The 22,086-nt window shown below is 37.9% G+C and overlaps 3 protein-coding genes across 3 annotated transcripts; all 3 read right to left on the bottom strand.

The window, feature by feature from the left end:
- Positions 1-238: 238 nt before the first annotated feature.
- On the bottom strand, positions 239-3,249 carry LOC137607547 (sperm acrosome membrane-associated protein 4-like). Its single transcript, XM_068333396.1, has 3 exons — positions 3,078-3,249; positions 2,133-2,243; positions 239-1,083 (listed from the first exon to the last, which is right to left on the bottom strand). Exons 1-3 carry the CDS (start codon positions 3,127-3,129, stop codon positions 866-868), a joined length of 381 nt encoding a protein of 126 aa, XP_068189497.1. The 5' UTR covers positions 3,130-3,249; the 3' UTR covers positions 239-865.
- Positions 3,250-5,990: 2,741 nt separating this feature from the next.
- Positions 5,991-9,108, bottom strand: LOC137607856 (lymphocyte antigen 6 complex locus protein G6d-like). The gene is made up of 4 exons (XM_068333881.1): positions 8,442-9,108; positions 8,198-8,329; positions 7,031-7,141; positions 5,991-6,479 (listed from the first exon to the last, which is right to left on the bottom strand). Exons 2-4 carry the CDS (start codon positions 8,247-8,249, stop codon positions 6,241-6,243), a joined length of 402 nt encoding a protein of 133 aa, XP_068189982.1. The 5' UTR covers positions 8,250-8,329; positions 8,442-9,108; the 3' UTR covers positions 5,991-6,240.
- A 134-nt stretch (positions 9,109-9,242) lies between these two features.
- Positions 9,243-22,082, bottom strand: LOC137607857 (prostate stem cell antigen-like). Its single transcript, XM_068333882.1, has 3 exons — positions 21,954-22,082; positions 12,486-12,596; positions 9,243-10,689 (listed from the first exon to the last, which is right to left on the bottom strand). Exons 1-3 carry the CDS (start codon positions 22,003-22,005, stop codon positions 10,463-10,465), a joined length of 390 nt encoding a protein of 129 aa, XP_068189983.1. The 5' UTR covers positions 22,006-22,082; the 3' UTR covers positions 9,243-10,462.
- Between the last annotated feature and the right edge of the window lie 4 nt (positions 22,083-22,086).

The raw sequence follows: 22,086 nt of genomic DNA, 5'->3' as shown, positions 1-22,086 counted from the left end.
TGTACTATAATTAATATATGAAGCAAATTTGGGCTGAATGTGAAGATAATGGTCCTTGTTTCTAGCTTCTGTGCTGCCTTCTATTTTATCATTTTAAAGATTTTTTTAAAGTTGCCAGAATTTTTTTTTCTTGTTTGTTGCTTTTATGTCGATCTCTTTTGTTTGGCTTTTTATGCTTCCTGCATGGATTCCTGCATACAATAAAATAAAATCCTTTATTGAACTACAATAATTCCAAAGTCACAACAGATTAACAGTAAAATGTCACCCTTTGGTTTTGCAGGGAGTTATGTGCTTGAATTATTCCTGTCTCACACGCCCTGGCGCAAACATACTGAAACAGACGTTTTTCTGTATTCTGTTTGTGATTGAACAAGTGAAACATAAAATGTGGAGTGAGAATGGGGTCACTAAATTTTCGATTGCTCGTGCTTTACGCTAAGAGCAGCTGACTAGCTTCATATTAATCGCACACAAATAAGACTTATTCAGAATAATGAAATACAGACCATCAAGGAGAGTTGGGCTGACAGTAACTACAGGTGTGCAGGACAGGAAAGAGTATCATGTATCTCTAATCTTGACATAGTTTTATTATATTTGATCAGCATCAGAGAAAACCTGAAATTTAAAAGCATTATTTTAACAACAAAAGAGCTAAAATAAATCCTTAACTTGCCAAACAATCACTAACTTGTTTAATTAACATCGAGAAATTCCATATACATTTCCAGGTCAGTTCAGTTCCTCATAAACATGTGAAATACAAATAAAAATAATTTATATCAAGTGTAGCATGGGACACTGACTTACTGCAAGCTTATTCAACAAATTAAAGGATAAAAATCAGCTCCTCTTCTCTTCTTTAAAGACTCTTTTGGCTCCAAAGAGCCACGAGTGCAGCAGCTAGAACTGCAGCCAGAGGCAGCTTGAAGGAGGCGGCACTGTTGCACAGGTCAGTGGAGCAGCAGTGTATGGTGACGTTGTAGGTGATGGTCAGGATGGGCTGATTGGTCTCATTTCTGCACATGGAGTCCTCTATACAGCCTCGTGAATAGATGGGCAACAGGTGGCCACTAAACTCTGTTGGAAGTAATGACACAATTGCATTTTCGAACACGTTTTCACTCGTTTCAGTCTGAAATGAACAATTTGTCGTCCTTTCAGTTATTTCAGTCAGAATTGCTTCTAAAATGACTCTTTGTAGTTAAAACCTCACGTGCTTAGATTTATCTTAGGAAACCTGTGTTATATTTCATTTATTTGTCGCTTTGAGTGGCAAATAGCATTGTTGAATATGTTTGCATTTTTCAGTCTGAAATAAACATTTTGACTTTTTCCAACTTTTTCAGTCCTAAACGCGCCTAAAACCACTGTTTCTAGCTAAGTAATAACTTGTTTTCACATATATGATGGAAACCTGTGTTTCAAGTAACTTTCTTTTATCTTTTATTTGTTTTGTTTTTAAAAAAAAAAATCAAAAGCAGAGCTGAATGTAATGATAGAGCAGTGCTGAAGCTTTCATTTTATCGATTTTGGGCTTTTTGGTCAGTTGTCAGGAGTCTTTGTTGAAAATATGATGCATACTTAAACCTGCTACATAATTGTAATTTTTATAATATTTAGTTTTCTGAATATTTGATGGTCTTCTGTGGTTGAAATCTTCACATATTTTAAAATATGCTCACAAATATTTTTTTATTTATTGCATTGACTCATGTTATTTCTTCCTTATTCCTTATTAGCGCTACCCTCCTTCTTGTTTTACAGGTGAAAAAATGTGAAACCTTGATTCTGCATTTTCCACATGAGACATTTGTTAAAATTAGGGTTTTCAAACAATAGTTTCAAATTGCATTTATGAGGAAAACATTCCCTAAAAATACAATCAAAAGTAAATTATTGCATAATTTATATTACTAAATTTCAATGCCCTAATCCTAACCCTAACCCTATCCCACTTATGGTGATGTTTGAAAATAATTTAAAACAGACTTATTTCCTGGCTAATTACAGTCATCATTCATTGTGTCAAGATAAAAAGTCTTACATATGAAGCAGTATAGCATCTGTGCTATTTTTTTCTTTGGTGTGAAAAAAAAATCAGTGATTTATTTACATTTTTATCTTACCAGTTACTGCATCAAAACAACTGTTCTGCTGTGCTGTACAATTTACATGATCAGTGAAGAGGCAGGAGCCAAGAACAGATACCTCGCAGGACCTACAGGTGAGGGACTCAACTGTGGAACAGAAAATAAGCAATCAGGAGGAGACTGTGACCACAAAAGTAGTTTGAGTTTCTAATACTTTCCCACATACCAACAATAACCAGTTAAATCATTAGCCACAAACATTTCATGCCATTTAGTTCCACCTTTATCAAACAAGGACCTGCCCTTATCACAAAGTAAACACAGTTTTTCATAACCTCTCAAGGTCACCACTGGCTGTGACTTTAAACTTACCAGGATATGACTTTGAACTAATTACAGTAATACGCTTCTAATGATGTGACCATGTTCCAGTTACATGTGTGATACACATTTGCACAGATTTTTCACAGGTTTCCGTGAAAAATGGATTTCACATTTAACATCAACTTCCCCACACCATAGAAGCCACTACAATGTTTTTTTTTCAAGAACATGCAGCTATATTAATAATATTATATTTGTATTAAACATGTTCATGCATAAAAATCAATTCATGCATCCATGAGTTGATTTTCTCTCTCTGAAGCTCATGTGGTCTGTCCTACAGCAAGTCACACATCCTTCATTATGTCTATGTAAGCAAACATCACACATTTTAGATTGAAATAATTAATATTAGCACAATCATTCTCTGTCAACTCAAATCTCCAAAGTAAATGCTGAGAATATGGGTCAACAAGATTCAGTTGTGAACGTATTGAAAATATTTCGCACTAGAAAAACTGAAACTACACAGTTTGGACAGGGTGACGTTGAAACTGTGGGGTTTTTTTCCCCCCTTAATTTAACTCAGGATAAGAGTCTATGAGCTGTGATTTCCACTAAGATTTCTATGCTCAACATACAGTGAAAATATTTTACCTGTGACAAAGAGAGTCAGAAACGCTGCACAGCTCAACAGAAGTTTGTTCATAGTGATGTTGGTAGATGAAACGTGTCCTGCAGGTCAGAATAACACTGGGAGGTGTTGGCTGGTCTTCAGTTAATATAGATCTGATGTTTCAGAAGCTGATGGAGTCCGCTTTTAGGGAACTTAGGCTCAAAGTCATCTTATATACATAGGCAGTGGGTGGTGGGGAGTGGAGGCATATCGCTAACACCCATCAAGGAGCAGCGATAAGAACATTTGTGAGAAGTGAGGCATTCCTGATACCTGCATTGAAACAATTCTATCAAGTCCCTACTGTGAAAGAGAAGGTCCCAGCTGTTCATGTGGGTGATGGATCACCTCAGCTTTATCTGATAGTAGAAGCAAACCTCTCTCCTCTCACCCTCCCTGCTCTATGCAGGTGAACGCCTGACTTGGAAAACCTCATCCGTCCATCCATTTTCAAGGATGGATAGATGGATGTGTTAATATCCATTATGTCATAATGGAAGTTCTTGCAATATCTCAAGAGCTATCTAAATTAAAGGTCCCATTTTATCCTTTTTTTAATTCATGTCATTCAGCTGCCAGATTTCTAACTACACTGTATTTGAAATGTCTCCCCAAAAACTGATCCATGGTCCTCAGTATCTTTGATTGAATATTGATCAAATCACTCCCGGTCCAGACGCTTCGTTTAAATAGGTGTACCTCTAGAGTTCCCTCTATCAACACCTCCCTCCCCCCGCGTTCACGTACGTTTTGTTTACATGCGCCACGTCAACGCCTGTGCTACCGTCTATAGTCTGGAACTTAACTTCATTACTATGTATTTCGCTCTTATTTTTCCCATCTTTTTCATGATATAGAGTAATCCCTCACGTATTCGCGCTTCAAGATGTTCGGCTTCACTACATCGCGGATTTTTAGTAGGTAGTCACGTGATACCGTATGCGCATGCTATTGGCTGACAGCATCCGCGTGTGCACAATTGAAATTTAATACATGGAATGCAGCGTACTTCTGTGTATTAAAGAAACACTGTAAAGGCTGCACGTAAAGGCTGAGGCTGTTGGTTAATGAGGGGTGTCGTCGGTCTGAATACACGCTGCTCTCAGATCACTTAGAAGAACCTTCAACACCTTGTGAGGAAATGTCAGTGTGTAGCTTTGAGCCAGCTCATTGCCACACACCGCTACCGAAGCCTGAAAACCAACTCCAACTAGAGGATGACCACGCCCTTATCCGGGGACACGACATGTCAATCAATCAATATGGCTCAGGATATGTCAATGACTCTGTTAGTCACTCCCATTGTTACATCAAGATGGGAGCTGTTATGAATCGAGTCGTTTTGATTCTGAATTCCAAAAAATATTTCAAGTATTTATTGATGCAGGAAGCGTTTGTTTTCCAAATTCTAGGACACTGTGTACATGTCGGACTTGAAAAAGTATTTTTTTCATAATGGGACCTTATAATGAAAAACACATTTTTCATAATAGGATCCTATGGGATCCTATTATGAAAAATATAGTGAAATACTTCCACATTTCAGTATATCCTAATAACTGATCCATGACGGACACTACTCAACATCACCTGTCACTCCAAACATTTTCATGACTGGATTGTCCCTGGATACAATTTAAAGCACCTTAAGTTATTTAAGAAGAAAATTTTACAAACTCTAATTAAACATTGACAACAATGCATGAATCAAATGCCTTTGGTGGCTTATACTGGCTTGTGAGACTGGAAGTTAAGGTTCAACAAAAAAAAAAAAGAAGATGTTTGCTGCAGGTTACCACAGTCTGAGGAAACACAGTCCGGAAAAATAAAAACAGGTTCAAAAAATATCACAAGGATGTTAGCCACGAGTTTGTTTTCAGTAATGCAAATGTACAGTTGAATTAGAGGAGAGCCTTGACCCTCAGGTGGGTGGAGTGGGGCCAGACCAGCCACATCCTGGTAACCACAGACAGACACACAACATGCACAATGGAGGGCAGAACACTGAACGCAAGGTGGAGGATGGAGGAATGCTGCTCCATGCTAACTGCCTCACAACCCATCGGAGTCTGGAACAGGTTTCATTTAAAACAAATGAAGGCAAATGTGTGGTTATATCTGCAGCAGCACATTGAACGAGACAACGAAGGTAGCAGCATCATAGCAAGGAAGGAAAAGAGGAAAACTACCAGGTCATCACTCTGGACCAAAATCCAAGACTGAGATAATTTATCATTTGGGTATTTAAATATAACAGTTCTGGAATTTTTTTTCTTCAAAAAAATTGCGTAAATATAAATAATCATGTTACGTGATGGAAATATTGGTGAAAGTCATTTAACTAGATTAGATGAGAATCTTCAGTCGGGAAAAGGCAGAAATTTCGTAGGTACATATTATTATATTCATCACTGGCAGTTCATTTCTCACATATAGAGATAACAGTGAGCATAGCTTTCATATCTCTCTACATTACATCCAGAAGCCACAGAGTGTGACATAAATGGATTTCAGGAGTGCATAAAACTCAAACTTACCTGTAGGTAGTGTTTTGACTACAGTAATTGCTAATTACAATTGTCTGAAATTCATAACACTGAAAAGAATCAAACATTCAGCTGCCAGATTTCGAACTATTGTACACTATTGTACACTACTGTATACTATTGTACACTGTATTCGAAATGTCTTGCCGCAAACTGATCCGTGGTCCTCAATATCTTTGACTATTGATCAAATCACTTCCGGTCCACACGCTTCGTTTTAAGAAAAGAATCAAACTTGTGAAATCAATGTTCTCCATTGTACACACTGTCTTGATTGTTCATCATCACACTTGAGGTGAATGATTTCAACTTTTTATTCATTCTTCGATTTAAAAACATTATATAAACATTTATCCATACAGAGGCAAGAGGAGGTTTTCCTATTATTTTATTCTGAGAAGTTCTTTATCTCCTACAAGACATAAAGCACTTCAAAAGATACATTAGTACATTAAAGATGTAAGATAGCAGTGTAGAACATACACAACTTTATTCATGACCTACTATGACGATCTCTGGGCTTTATATATCTAGCCTCTCACCATGAAACTGAGCCACAACATCACAAAAACTGAGGTACAGTGATTTTCTTCTCATATTACGCCATGGTTCCCCAGGCGGAGGCGAGGACAGCAGCCCCAATAACGGCAGTAAAGGTCATCTTTGATGTTGTGGCGCTGCTTAGAGAGACGGGGTTGCACAAGTCTGTGGAGCAGCATTCGATTTGGGTTTGAAAGACAACGCCCATTATGGTGCCATTTGTGGTTTGATTGCAACCAGAAGGCTCCCGGCAGCCCAGAGTGTTGAAGCCCACCGAGGTAGAGACTGCAGGGAAGGCTGAGGACAGACAGAACACGGTTGGGTCAGAAACGTACCTCTTTTAATCAGGGATTGTTCTGAGATAAAGAAAACTTGAGTGTGTTCTATTGCTGTATTATTTTTTGTGAAAATAATTTACTGGACTTTTTTTTTTACAAAAGCTGTTGTTAATGATATTTATGTAGTTTTTACAATATGTTTCAATCAATGAGATGAGCTAACAAAATGATATAAAGCATATTTCAGTGTCTTTCTCGAGTCAAACCTGAAAATTAAATTTCATTCTGACAGTGAAACTTTAACCAAGCGCTATTATTTGACAACTGTACTATTTTTACATTCATAGAGGACTAATTGTCCTCTGTGGTTTTTCTACTTTAAAGAAAATGTACATTGATTAAGTAAAAATAAAAACAGGAATATCTGGTCAGACCAGGTAATTGTCATGTGAGTGAATGCAGCTGTAAGTATGTGGGAGTGATGCTAATGCAGTCACCCCCCCCTATGCAGCAATGCCATGTATTTAATGGGAACGCTACGATCTGCTATGCAGGTTGGACGTCACTTACTTGCTTTGCCTGTAAAGCAGACACTGGTGTTGGTTCCACAGGTTTCTTCGCTGGGGAATATGCAAAAGCTCAACAAGCTAAATCTACAATTGTTGCAGACCAAGGACTCCACTGAAAGAAAGAGAACACTTAAATTTTAAAAAATCCTTTATGGTTAGAGCGGTTCTTTCGTGTGTTTTTGTACTGCCTCTGGGTCTGAGAGGACTGTAATTTCATCTGTGCTGTATGTTGTGCATATATGGTACATTAGACATTAAAAGTTGACTATGACTATGTGTGTCTCTAATCATCACAATTTTGTCTTGGCTGAAGTAACACAAAATTTGCTGAAAAGACCCAGATTTGCTGTAATAAAATTTTAAAGGACTAAAATGAAAGAACAACTTCCCTTGATTTATAAACTTCCATCAATTTCAAAACTACATAGTAGTTATTTTTGGGAATCTGCCACATCTTGCTTTGTGAAGCAATGAATGACTATAAACCCACAAAGGTTTGATTGATAAAGATAAATGATTAAACAGCAGCATGTCCTTCTAGAAACGAAACATGCGCTTGGTTTGGTTGTATAAATTGTTGAGAGGAAGGTTTGTGTGTTGTTTTTTTTCCACAGTACCGGATTTTTTTAATTGAAATTTTAATTTCGTCTTGACAAAACACCAGCTGGTAGTCGTCGATACTGAGAATGATCTCAATGAAATTCACCTTTATCAGATCAAGTTTGGAAAACTTTTGTACAAAAAAGTCTTAATAGACTAATTTCAATTAATACAAATACAACAGTTCGAGTCCCGCTCTGTGCGGAGTTCTCATGCTCTCCCCGTGTCTGCGTGGGTTCTCTCCGGGTTCTCCGGCTTCCTCCCACCTCCAAAAACATGCGCTTCAGGTTGATTGGCCGTTCCAAATTGCCCGTAGGAATGAGTGTGTGTGTGCATGGTTGTATGTCTTTGTGTGGCTCCGCGGTGCACTGGCCTCGTGCCTGGAGTGTCCCCCGCCTCACGCCCTATGTCCCCGTGACCCGCAGCGGCGGATACAGCGGTGGTAATCTGAAGATGACTGACTGACTCACAAATACAACATATCTGCAAAAAGCCCACCACTACAATAAAGTAATCTAGACTTTTTTTTCCTGGCTGTGTCACATTTTTAAGAAATAAATAAACTTACCGAGCATTAAAGATGCAATGACTGCAAAGACTCCAATTAAGACTTTTCCCATTTTGCTGTGTTGCTTTGTTCTTGATTTTTTTCTCGGTCAAAAAAAAAAATTCCTCCACTCAGGCAATGTGATGGTATACGCTGTTGGGATAGTAAAAACACTGATCAGCCCTTCTGGTGAAGGGGTGATATATAGAGTGAGACAAGAGATGGGAGGGGACGTGAGGATTTTCTTTTCAGTCCTATTGTCTACCTGTTTTAACCTGGGGGATCACGAGGCAAGTGGGATGTCTTGAGCGTCATTACAACATGGAAGATGTCATGTCTGAGTCATTCAAATTATTTGAGCATCTCAGCAAAATTGCAGAGTGCAACTTTAAACCCAGACTGAATCGTGTGGTCAGCTGTCTGTTTTGTACCAGTCCTTTAAATTTCACAACAACCGGGAAGAAGTGGAAAAAAAGAGCATGTTATCATTTCCCAGGTAGTTTATTCATATTGACTTATTTGATTAATATTAAAAATTCAATATACTGTTCTATGTTATAAATAGTAACACAGAATCACCCTTTGATTAAACATTAAAGGGCGATTCTGTGTTTTTCAGTTGTGTGCTTTGTTCCGGTAATGCACAGTCAAACAGTGAAGCAGACACAGCTGCAAGGGTGTTAACATCTTCTGTATTTGACACCCACGTGAGGCTAAAACTTAAAACATGTTTTCAAATAGTATATTTGTACTTAAAACATATTTTTCCTATGTGTTAAGTAAATTAAAGCCTCATAATCAGGAGGCCTGCTTGACAAACAAAATACTTTCTTAAAACATCATACTTGGATTATTTATAGGAATTGTGTTTAAAAGCAGTTTAAACTGCAAATCTGTAATTTCCACATACACCAAAAATATCGGCTCTGATCCAAAACCCCCCCACCTCAAATCAAGGTTTTGACGTGAATAACATTAGTATCTATGCTGGAGGGGTCTAAAACCTGAATGACGAGTCAGCATGATGGCTACCTGACACAAAGTAGGAAGAATCAACACAGAAAAGTCCCCGTTTTCCCAGTCGGTTTTATTCCTTTCTTCAGTTTTGTCTATTTAACCAATTCAACAAAAACATAAAAACAGGCCAACACATTTTATTAACTGAAGGATTTAACAATGTCTAAATCATTGTTAATGATTTGGGAGGAAAGGATACCAATTACAGATCAGCCCTGAAATCGTCAATCTCAATATCTGCATAAAAAGACAACCACGTTAATGATGTCCTCCCTATGTATACCGCATATATACATTAAACTAGAATGAAACTCTTACCCTACAGATTTACAGATTACAGAAGTGATTTAACGTTTGGATTTGGGACTACATGTAAATTGTAACAGATTTAATACAGACCTGATCATACTATTTGTGTCAAAAATAGAGCCAGTAAGATTGTTCACAGACAGTAGCGAGCCTAAGCCAAGAACCAATCAATTATCCTTTAGTGTGCATTAGATCGACACAGAGCAAGGAGCACTGAATGAAAAAAGTAGCCTTAAAATGTCACTAGTGTAACAAACATAAGTAGTTTGACATTTTAAGAATTACAATTATTCTCGTTCTTGTATTGAACTGGTAGAGAAGAATAGTAATGTTGTCGTGTGTGCAGAGTGAGTCGAACAAACAGTCAGGAGATCTTTATCTTAGAAAAGACTGCAAACAGGGGAGCAGTTAGACCGCTTCTTCACCATGATAAACAAATACACTTACTGCTGTCGTTAAAGCTCATAGATTTGTGGGCCAAAGAAATCATAAACCGTTCAAATTCTACAAATTAGAGTGTTTTTTGGTGAACTTTTAAAAGGCTAATATTTTATGGGACAGCGTTTTATTCATTGGACAGTGTCAGGCGAGCAGGTTTCTTGGTTACGGTATTTATGCTAAGCTATGTCAACTTTAGGACATAAAAAATAGTCATATATATCTTCTACTCTAAGCCTTGGGAATAGAAAGTACTAATTTAATAAAATGTTAGACTATTCCTTTATGCTCTAATAGCAGTAATTGAGCTACAAAAGCAATTTAGTCACACAGTGAAATGAGGTCTTGGGACAGGTTACGAGCAACTCTAAAAATCCTAAAGCAATAAAAGGGAACTGAATCTGAACTGATAAAAAAAACATCTGTGAAATCAGCGAGTGAAATGCAACTCAACAATAGTAAACACGTGACCTATACGCCTGTGTGTTTTATATGATTATGATCCCTTTACTGTACGTCCTTTCAGACCAGGATGTTGGCAACAAACAGGGCGGTAATGGAGGCCAGGGCCAGGCTCAGGCTTGAGGTCCCTGGCAGGCCGGTTGCAGCGTTACACAGGTTGGTGTTGCAGCACTTCTTGAAAAAAGAGTAGATGGTGGCGTTGGCGTCACCAGGGATGGTAGCCTGTGAGGTCTTGTTACAATCTTCCACTGCCAAACAGCCCTTTCTCTTGATACTCAAAAATCCAGCTGTGGATGACACCAAACACAATCAGTCAGTCTCAGTGAGGGACGGAGAGAGTCGTGTGAGAGACACTCGTCTTTAAATTAGTCTTTAAATTACCGGTTTTGCTGATTTCTAGGATTTTCTGGTATTGGTTTTCAAACCAAAACCAGAAAAGAATTGTATTTACATTTTTATTATTACAAGTCTCGACTCCTTAAAAACATGGAAGTGGAGTAAAGTCATCTTTTCCTGGATTAAAAAAAATCCTGTCCCTGAAGAGATAGGCATACAGCCAGACTTCTACAAAAGTGCTGGTCAGTTTCTAAAGATACTTTGCTCGATGTGATTAACTCTACGTCAGTACTCCAAAGGGATTACATTTTGTTTGTTGGGGACAGTTTCAGTTTATTATGATGAAGGAACACGTCGAAAATGTTCCAAACACCTCTAATAGAAATCAACCAACCGAGGAGACAGTTCTGTTAACTCTCGTGGGATGGATAAGGCTTCATTTCTTCGTTTTTCACAGTAAATGAGTAGCACAGTTATAAATTCCACAAAATCGATTGACTCAGTTTGTATAAATGAGATGTGCACCACACATATACCGGTAGTCCTCAAGATACGAACATTCGACTTACAAACATACACAGATAAGAACACAGCGGGCCTGCCATATCCGAGTACTGTAGTTCCCCTTTGTGTCACGAACCACGCCCAGCAGTATTAAATTAACATCCCATAGATTCAGATTTCACGTCATGTTAAAATGACTCAGCAGATCTCAGACTAAGTGAACATTTTGCTTCGATGTCAGACTTCATGTGGTCTTTTCTCTTTCCCGTTGGTATTTAATCAGCAGCAATTCGTCCTTCTTTCCTCCAAATCTCTGTGAACGTTTGAGCAGCAAACGAACCCACAGTGTATTTATGTCCATGGAGACGTCCACATGCATCGAGAACAATTCAGGTCAGATTGACTATGATAGACTGCAGGCTTCCTGTAAGAAAACTCTGTTTTAAATTATTAACAGGCTTGTCCTAGGAGGCAAATGATGTATGGGGTCTCCTGGGTATTATTTGTGCTCAGGTATGAATAGGAACAAATGTTGGTTTGGTGAAGTTTCTGCCCGGAAGCATTAACAGTTTTTAGACCGCTGAACTGATTGTGTTTCTATTTGATGTTAACTATTGGTCGAGCTAATAGAAACTTAATGGAAATAAAACAGAGTAATCAAACATAAAGTGTCATGTCGGATTTCTGATTACCAGGAAGTGCATCAGAGCGTCATTCACGTCAGTGTGGTGGAATACCTCAGTGGACTAAAGCTTGTCTTAGCCTCTACAGGTCTTAGCCTCTACACCCCCAAGGAAAAAATTAATTCAGCAGAGGTAGAGACGTTAAAGTTACATTATTTTGTTACATTACAGTATTTTATTCTGTTTATGTGTTGTTTTTATGTCCTCTTATGTTTTCTGGCGAGTCTTAGGGAATTGTACTTTCGTATTTAGAATAGCAATGACATTCAAATGACCTGAAATGGCGATTGTAGATTAAATATTAATAAACAACGATTTATGAACAATTCCGCTTACAAACAGCCTCGTGGAACAAATTGTGTTTGTAGGTTGAGGACTCCCTGTATATTAAAAATCAAAAGAAGCAATTCCAGTCTTACTGAGACTAAGCGGACATATAATTCACATATTTCCTCATTCTGAAAACTGCAATTTGGGACAATCTTTGTCACAATAATTTCATCATTAATCTACCCGTATTGTTTTACAGCAGTGAGGTGACAGGATGTGATGCTCCTTACCTGCTTTCCCAACACCGCTGAAACATTGCTCTCCAGGCTGACATGTGATCTCAGAGGTTAGGCACAGATTCCAAAGGCCAATGTCACATTTGTAGCACTGCAGAGCTTGACCTGGCATCAACACAAGAATCACAGTTAGATTTTTGCACTTAACTTACCTGATTCTAATTCTAATGCTTTAAATTTTAGTCTTTATACACATGACAAATTATTTATGCTTATATTCATCAAATTTATCAAAAGATTCCAGCATTGTAAACAAAAAAACACAACAAAAAACAGCAACACTTCCTAATCTCGACTAAATGAGCAGAAGGGAAGTTATCATTTTATTATTCAGTGTATGTGTTTTACTTTACTTGCAAATGTATTTAATTGTGAATAACAACAACAAACAAAACAAACAACAAAGAGCTTTATTTATCATTATACACATATATACAATGAAATTGAAACCAATGATCGTAGGTGGTGTTACATGACCAGACTGACATCATTCAAATAATCATTTTGGTATTAATTTTTACGTTGCCAGAGGGTCAACAGAGACGGAATTTTTTTTTGTCAGATGTTCCTGGTACTTTGTCACCAGCATTCACACAGAAAACAATGGAACCACGTACAGATGGGAAAAGATTACTTCCTTGAAAGTTTGGACTGTTAACAGGTTTTACCGAAAGAGAATTCAGTGATATGTATTATGGGAAAACAGAAGATCAGTGGCAATCCCCACGTATTACAAAGTCATATTTGAAGTGTGTAAGCTGGGTATCATGCAGACAGAAAGTTCCCGTTGTTTAAGAAGAGTTTAGTGTAGGAAACAATAGAGAACACATTTGAACAAATCCGTTGTTCAACAGTGTGCTGGGCCTGCAGACAAAAAGGAAAAAAGTACTTTTATGAAGTCACACAGAAGCACGAAACATCTGTTTGTGTCACTGAGGTATTTACTGAACATAAGTTTTTGTTGTAAGTTGTCAGGTCATGAACACTACAAGAATTTTAGAAGAAAAAAAAACACACTGGATCTTATCATGCTAACTCTAGAGTGGCATGGTGGCTTGTTTGGTAGCTTCCTCACAGAAACAATTTTCAGGGTTCGATAAGTCTGCATGTTTCGGTGAATTAGTCACAACAAATGGTCCGTAACTATGAATGTCAGTGTCTTTCATATAGTCTCCCAATAATCTGGCGTCTCATCCAAGCGTGTACCCTGCCTCTCGTCTGTAGCGGGCTCCAGCAGTCACATGATCCGGAAGGCAGATAAGCAGCCGAAGATGAGATTATTGTGACTGTTTTGCCTACAAGAAAATTGATGTTAACTTTAGTAATAAAGTCAGCGGCTCCCTGTGTGTGACTCAGGATTAGAAGGGGAGGAACCAACAAGTCGGGGATCTAGAGAGGCCATTGTTTTTCAAAACTGGTCAATCCTGTTTCACATTCAGCTCAACAAGACTGGAGTTTCTGTGGAATGCTTTCACTCCAGACCTTATGCAAAGAAAATAATTATAGAGGACAGGCTGCTGCCTCTGTGTGAAGTCTATACTGTGGTACCGCTCTACGCTGATGCTGTGTAAAGATCACTTTTGCAAATCTGCAGCAGGATGAACAGTAAAATGGTTGTAACATAGTAACTACAAAAGCTCTTTTAAAGCAAATGAATATTTAATGACATTTTAATGCATATTTAATGCATTTTAATTGTTAATTTTATGAAGTCACATAAAATTATTATTTTATTATTTATTTTTTAAATTATTTTTTAAAATTGTAATGTTTAATGCATATTTAGTGCATATTTAATGAATAATGACAATGCATATTTTTTTCTAATGCAGCAAGCAGCCGGGTGATAAAGGTTTCTTTGATTTATTCACTGTTCTTTGGACCTCTAGCAACAAAATGCTGGGAAACACTTTTTAATAGATTGAAGAATAAACATACTGATGTGGTAATAAATAGAAGACAATAATTCAGTTGTGTAGAAAAACTTGTTCTTGGGCGTGCAATACGTATGACCTAATTACAGTTAACACACAAGTCAGTCCCTGTTTGCCACAATAAACAGTTTTGGCCAAATTTCCAAAGTACTTCTTCCTGTTCTCATTCCACCCAGTTTGCAGTGACAAACAGATGCGCATGGATGATCTGTCGCAAGCAAAAACAAGTTTATGTTGTACATAAATTCCACAGGAAACTGAGAAAGACCCGTATTTGAAAACTGTGTGGTTATGTGAGTGACCTGCAGAGAATGTGACCAAACAAGCAAATGATTCAGAAGTGAAGTCGTGTTGGAGTAAACACAGCTGTGAAAAAGTACATTTAAAAGTACACCTTTAAATATTTCAGATCGTGAATATGGCGTTCATTTTGGAACAAGACAATGCAAGTGAACACAAACCTCTATAATTTCTCCTAAGCTCTTTAGTGATTCTGAGACATTCAGAGGTAGACCTGCTGGTGTGTTCTCAATCATTGTGAACTTCAATTTGAGGCCATCAACCGATGGTTAGACATTCTCCCTCAGGTTTTTCTGGAAGAGACTACAATTTATGTTCCCATCAGCAACAAGTCATCCCAGCGGTGCTTCACCTGCCATCATGGGGCGGCAGTGGTTCAGCGGTTGAACTACAAACCAGACTGTGCTTTCTTAATTTCCATTCCGGGATCAGTCCAGTATATTAAATTAAAAAATATCTTCCAGGTCGTGAAGCAGCAACGCAGCTCCAGACTATCAAATCCTTCAAGCACAACCGTGTTTGACTGATGGGATGATCTCATTTTTGTGGAATGTTATTAGGTTTTTTTGTGGCCACTCCTTGAAAAGGTTCATCACGGTTTGAAGTTTTCTCCACTCGTCATAATGACTCCAATCCAAAGCCTGTGAAATGGTTTTGTAACACTTTCCAATCTGATTGAACTGATTTTGGATGTCATCTGGTCTTGGACTCCTCGAGATCGTCTTGGTTTTTTTTAATGTTGTCAGACAGTTGCCATTTGAGTGTTTTCCTGATTCAACAGGGTGTGGCTCCTTGGGTTTGAAAACTCAATCTTGTATTTATCTGCCAAACTGTTACTTAATAGAATTTGTTTTATAAGATGAAACATAAGTGGGGCCAAATAAGCAAGGGGAAAGGGGCAATTTCTTTTTACATTGCTGTATGTAATGACTCCACCTCTTCCTCACCGCATCATCTTCCTCTTTACGCTGAGGGAGGCCTGTTTAACTAAGAAGCATCAAAAACCAAGCTAAAGATCGAACCAATTTCATACCAGATTTGTCCAATTAGGATTTCATAATTACAATATCCTGAACTCAGTATTACCACAAAAGATTTCAAAATCAGGATTTTGTAATAAGAACAGTCTTGTAGCATTTGTACAGTTTTAAGCGTGCTGCTTGAACGTCCAGAATTTTAAGCAGGTTCTGAACATTCATTGCATAGATGGATGATTTTATATCAAGAAAAAATACCGTGTTGGTATTTTTTATAGAATGAGCTACAGCTAGCTTTCACCCAGACATGTCTGTTTTACTGGGGAAATAAATGTTCTTTCATGTTTATAACTTCCATGTGTTTTAAATTAGATTTGAAAGTCATCAAGAAAAAACAAATTTAACAGCAAAAAAAAATGGAAAAATTGAACAGATGTCAGAGCACACAAAAATGGTTAAGAACAACAGATTTTAATAGTGATCTAAAATAGGTGTCAGACCTATGATGTGTTTTGTTTCAGGTCCTGTTCCTGTAGGATCTGGAATAAAACTCATCGATCACAACACAGTAGCAGCTCATTACAGTACAGCTGAAGAAACGGTAAAAACAACAAATATCCACACATGGTGTTGGCATCCCAGAGCAATCCTGTTGCAGACCGCAGCAGAAATCAAACACCAGAGAAATACCAGATAAAATGAGTCAAACTGCTCCGCATTGATCACTAAAGAAGCAGAGCTACTGAAAAAAGTGTTTGATCCAGAACATAATGACATTATCCCCACACTGCCTGGACCTCACGTTAAACTGTAACACAACTACATGTGGTGCCACTCCCACTCAAGAGCTAACATTAGCTCCTATATAGAAATCTTTGATCCAATGTTTATATTCGACGCAGACAAAAGATTCTTTTATTTTTTAAGAACTACCATGAATTGTTCAAATGTTTACTCATGACCAGTCAATGGATTTCCAAATGAATAAGTCCATCGTTTAAGCAAACACTGCAATGTGGGACAATCCCGTCTATTATATCATACTCAAAAAAAAAAATCACATGAGCTGATAACTTTTTTTTCCATTAAATTATAGTATGAACGTTGATAAAGGTGAAGCAATTTGAAAACATACCACAATGTCCTGATTTCACACACCTCTAATGGGCATTAAACACACCCACTTATTTCCATTAAAACAACCACACACCCTGTCACATTGGTTTCAATTATACCTGAGTCACCGCAGAGCTAATCACCTAAAGATTTTTCACAACAATCCTAACCTTTCTTTTGCTCCAACTAATGAAGAACCTAGAAATTACAATTAGAAAGTACGAAAGACGAAGTGTTTCTTCATCTGACTTTCAACTGTCTAGCCACTGAACATCACAGACGTATCAAACGGCACAAATAAAATCTACGCATCTTGCTTGAAAAGACAAATTGTAATAATTGCAAAAGCACATAATAGGTGTCATGTGATCGTGGCGCTGCCACGCCTGTTTACATATAGTGTTATAATCAGTCACAGAGTACAGACATCACGTGTGTCCTGCTGCTGTCACAGAGGCATCAGAAACCAAGTCAGACCTGATCCTCTGACACACCACAGAACAGAACATCCAGCACCAACGCACGCAATTTGAACATCTCTGGCTGCTTTACAGCACAGAAATTCATTAACTATGCAAAGATATGCCTGAATCCATCCAGAGGTGGCATCACATGGGAACCCTGAGGTGACTGATGCTCTATCACTGTTGGCTGTTGACTGTGGCACAAATATCTCTACGTATAAATGGTTCCCTTTTCGCCTGTTAGCAACAAATTATCATTAAAGTGGGTAATGCACTAAAATTAGCACGATTTCAAAGCTTTCACGTATAAGAAAATGTATTTGTTCAAAACAGGAGCTGTGAGTCAGTGTTGGCAACATTCTTCTTCTCCTTTCGGCTTTTCCCTTCGGGGGTCGCCACAGCGAATCAATTACCTCCATCTAACCCTGTCTTCTGCATCCTCTTCTCTCACACCAACTACCTTCATGACCTCTTTCCTGCCTGGCAGTTCAAAACTCAGCATCCTTCTACCAATATATTGACTATCTCTCCTCTGGACATGTCCAAACCATCTCAGTCTGGCCTCTCTGACTTTATCTCCAAAACCTCAGTGTTGGCAATAAGACATGATATTTACAGGTCTACTTTGTCTTAATGTAAAAGTTACAATGAGTAGTCATAACCACTGTAGAATTATCTGTCTCTCCATTTATCTGCTTATTTAGGCTTTTAAAAAGCTCAAGTCTGCTTCTATTTCAGACAGACTTAAAAAATACTTGTGTAAAGTGAAAGGTGCTCATAATTGTATGACTATGTTTACTTGTTTTGTGTATTATTTTGTGCAACTGTTTAAGATGTGTTTCAAGTGTTAAAAAACTTGAACATGTTTTAAAACAAATTTTAAAACAAGTTTTAAATAAGCTAAATTAAATACATAGAATGGAGTTTTTATGTTCTCCCCGTGTCTGCGTGGGTTCTCTCCGGGCTCTCTGGCTTCCTCCCACCTCCAGAAAAACATGCAGCTTCAGGTGAATTGATCGGTTCCAAATTGTCCGTAGGAGTGAGTGTGTGAGTGATTGTTCGATTTTCATGTGACTCCGCGATGCCCTGGCATCACATCTGGAGTGTACCCCCACCTCTCACCCGGGAGGTCAATGTGATAGACTCCATCAACCCCTGTGACCCGCAAAGTGGTTGAATGAATGAATATAAATAAAATAATTGGTTAACAAAGTGTAATTGGAACTTGATATATATATATATATATATATATATATATATATATATATATATATATATATATATATATATATATATATATATATATATTCTAAATGATGATGACGAATATTGAAGTTAATAATTCTACCTAAATCTGATAAGAAACAAAAGAAATTTAGCAGTGTTACATTTTTCTGGAGTCTGCCTGAGGTGTGACAACCTTTTGGTCACTCCGAGTGTGGAGTATCAGTCTTATACCGCCCTCTAGTGGTCTACCTGTGCAACTACAGGTCGGTCAGTCACCGCCCAGTTTCTACTCAAGAACATGTTATTGAGGCCAAAGCACGTAAGAGGAGGGAAAATATAAGTGGTTATCTCATAAAGACTGAAACCATGTTAAATCTGATACAAGTAAAAACCATGATCCTATCCAGTCAAGTGTGACGTCCTCCGTGTAATATTTGCTTTTGGAGAAGTCGGTACATTTCTTGTCCACCTGAGGGCATCCATATTGCAGTTTTAGTTTTAGTTAGATTTAGTTCCCATCAAGATGAAACAGTTGCTTATCTTATGCAAGTCAGCAGCTGATAAGTGTATCCAAGTGTGTGTGTCCAGGCGTGATGAACAACAGCAGCTGAAGGTCAGTTCACCCACAGAAGTTCAGTTTTTCGAAGTTTTGCATTCTGTCAACTGTCTCAGCTGATGAGCAAAGGTGAATAACAAATACTGAAATTAGCACGACAACTGGCCTGGCTATGAAATGCGGAGTCATGTGCTTTAACACCAAACACAGTGTGCACAAAACACTCAAACAGGATGAGGCAATGTGAGAAGAGCTTGCAAACGAGATTTTAAAAGGTATAATGTGGGTAAATATGCAAAGATTGCTGTCCTTACATTAGCTGGTTTGAGATCAGTTTATTCTAACACTACAAAGTACTGAAAAGGTTAAGTTAAATAATTAGCTGGATTAGCTAGACATGTTTTGCATATATTTATGATTTGCTTTGGGATACAATGTGGATTCAGGATGACAAAGCTGAAGAAGAAGAATCCAGATGACATGTTTTACACTCTCAAAATCCCCTCGACCTCTCTGTACTTCTGAGGTTGAGGGGATTTTTCTTTTTGTAAAATGTTAAAATCAAACAGACCATCATATGAAACTTTTTCCCAGAGCACACACGCCGACACATACAGTATATATTCATACTCAATGGTCATTTTTTTGCAACAGGGAAAACTTCACCGTGTAATTATCTTCATGTATGAATCTCTTAATGAACAATCATAAACATTGAGTCAGGGCAAGGCGTCTGGTCAGTTATTATCTAAATGATGACAAGAATCTATGGTGTTCCCACATGGAGGGGCTTGGAAAAGGTCACAGCAGAGCTGGGGGAGCTAACTTCAGAACCAAATGCAGTAGACTGAAAGCTGTCTGTGGAAGTGGAAACTGAGACTGAAACTGTTGCAGGGTGAGGAATTTCTCATGCAATGGCTGGCAGGTCGAGACATGAGTCAGTCTTTAAATAACAACTCCATACACATAACATGCTGGCACCACAAACATGTTACCTCAGCCCAGCCTGTGATAACAGAATCAGAGTAAACCCAGGGACCTGCACACGCATAGAGACCAAAATTCTGCAGCTATTCTTCGTTACATTTGAGGAGATCACCGTCCAATCTTATCAGATCAAACTATTGCTTTGGTTTCCAATTCATTTGTCGTTAATTTTCTTGATTCATCAATGAGACTAAAACAGAACATGGTCATTTTAAGTCCCGATTTTCTGTGTTGTCTTCACATTTCTTCTTTTTTTTAATCTAATCAAGCGTTCAAAACAGCCCCTCCAAAAGTGCATTATTTCCACATCGAATGCGGTGCAACTGCACACACACTAAGTCAATACAAAGGCTCCAGTAAGTGTCATTAGCCTTGAGATTCCAGATGCAGAAATAGAGAACAGGCTGCAGGCGGACGACCGGGGGGGGGGGGTCGTGTCTCTGCAGCAAATGATTGGAGAAAACTCAAACGTAACTGAGGTGACATTCATGCAGCTAAGTCAAAGTTAACAGATCACATTACTCTCAGCAAACAGCTCATCAATAACCTATAGTTAACATTTACACTGACAGTTCTTGGTCTTAAGCAAACAATATCAGCTGCAGGCTAACAAGTCCATTACTTTTATTTGTATTTAATTTTGCTAACCTGTTGTCCAGTTGTTTGGTCATGAGTTCATCGTGGTTTACTGAATGACTTTGACTGAAAATGTCAACTATGCATTTTTTTAAGTAACGCTAATATTTCACTTTGACCTTTGTTTATTTTAGCTGATATTTGTCCTTTAATTTTTTAAATCTTAATTTAAAACGTAACTGTCTTCCTGTTTTTGTCGGTTGGGGTTAGGATTAGTAATCTTTAATCCAATCCAACTGCTTTCTTAGTCAATTTATCATTTTTTTTATTTCCTCAGCTCACTGAATTCATTTCATGTGAGTGAAGGACGCAAAACAGGTTTCACTCCAACAACTCAAAAAGACACAAAACAGACAAATTAGTCCGTTTTCAGAGCAAAAATAAAACAACAACAAAACAGGAAAATTGCGATAGTAACCAAAATAAATCATATTTATTAAGTTGTTAATTAATTTCATTATTATGATGATTTAAAAAATTATTTTCTGTTTTACTATTGTATAAAAGCCATATCATATAGTGTCAGGACCCTCAGTCCATAATTGATCTGAACACACATACACACACACACACACACACACACACACACACACACACACACACACACACACACACGCACGCACATAGAGAGAGAGAGAGAGAGAGAGAGAGAGAGAGAGAGAGAGAGAGAGAGAGAGAGAGAGAGAGAGAGAGAGAGAGAGAGAGAGAGAGAGAGACACACACACACACACACACACACACACACACACACAGAAAACAGCCCTAAGCATCTGCAAACCCAACACTGAGCACACACACGTCATTTAAGTAAAATATTCTTCTCTTCAAACATAACGTGTTTGACGGGATACTGTCGGGAGGTAAAATGATAATGGGAGTCATTCTGTTAATTTACAAGTAAAATTGGAATGAAATTTTTCTGAGCTCCATATGCAACAAACTGCAGACATTTGACTGGAATCTAATGGAATGAAAGAAACAAACGCGTCTTCTTGAGCCAACAATACTGTACACACCTATACTGTATATATTAGCTGAACACAATACATTTTTTCTTTATGTAACATAATTCAAGTATTTAAAAACATACATCCTATGGGACCTTAACCTCGATACAAAACGCAGACGCGTCAAATTCTAAGGAGAAAACGCTTTAAATGAAGTTTAGTTGAAATAAATTCGAGATCAAGTCCCATGCAAGTGAAAACAATAAAAACTCATCCTCTTTTTCAAATGAATAAAATAACATTTTAGTGAAGTCTTACCGAGCGCAAAGCAGAGTCCGACTGCGAATACAGAGACAAGGATTCTGTTCATGGTGGGAGACAAGAGCAAAGGTTTCCACCTGGACCTGGACAGCAGCTGTCTGGAGCAATGGAGCCGTGAGACGTGTGATCA

The sequence above is a fragment of the Antennarius striatus genome, chromosome 14, assembly GCF_040054535.1.
Source record: "Antennarius striatus isolate MH-2024 chromosome 14, ASM4005453v1, whole genome shotgun sequence".
NCBI lineage: Eukaryota > Metazoa > Chordata > Actinopteri > Lophiiformes > Antennariidae > Antennarius > Antennarius striatus.
The sequence above is the reverse complement of the archived record's forward strand: the minus strand, read 5'-3'. Positions and strand labels throughout refer to the sequence as shown.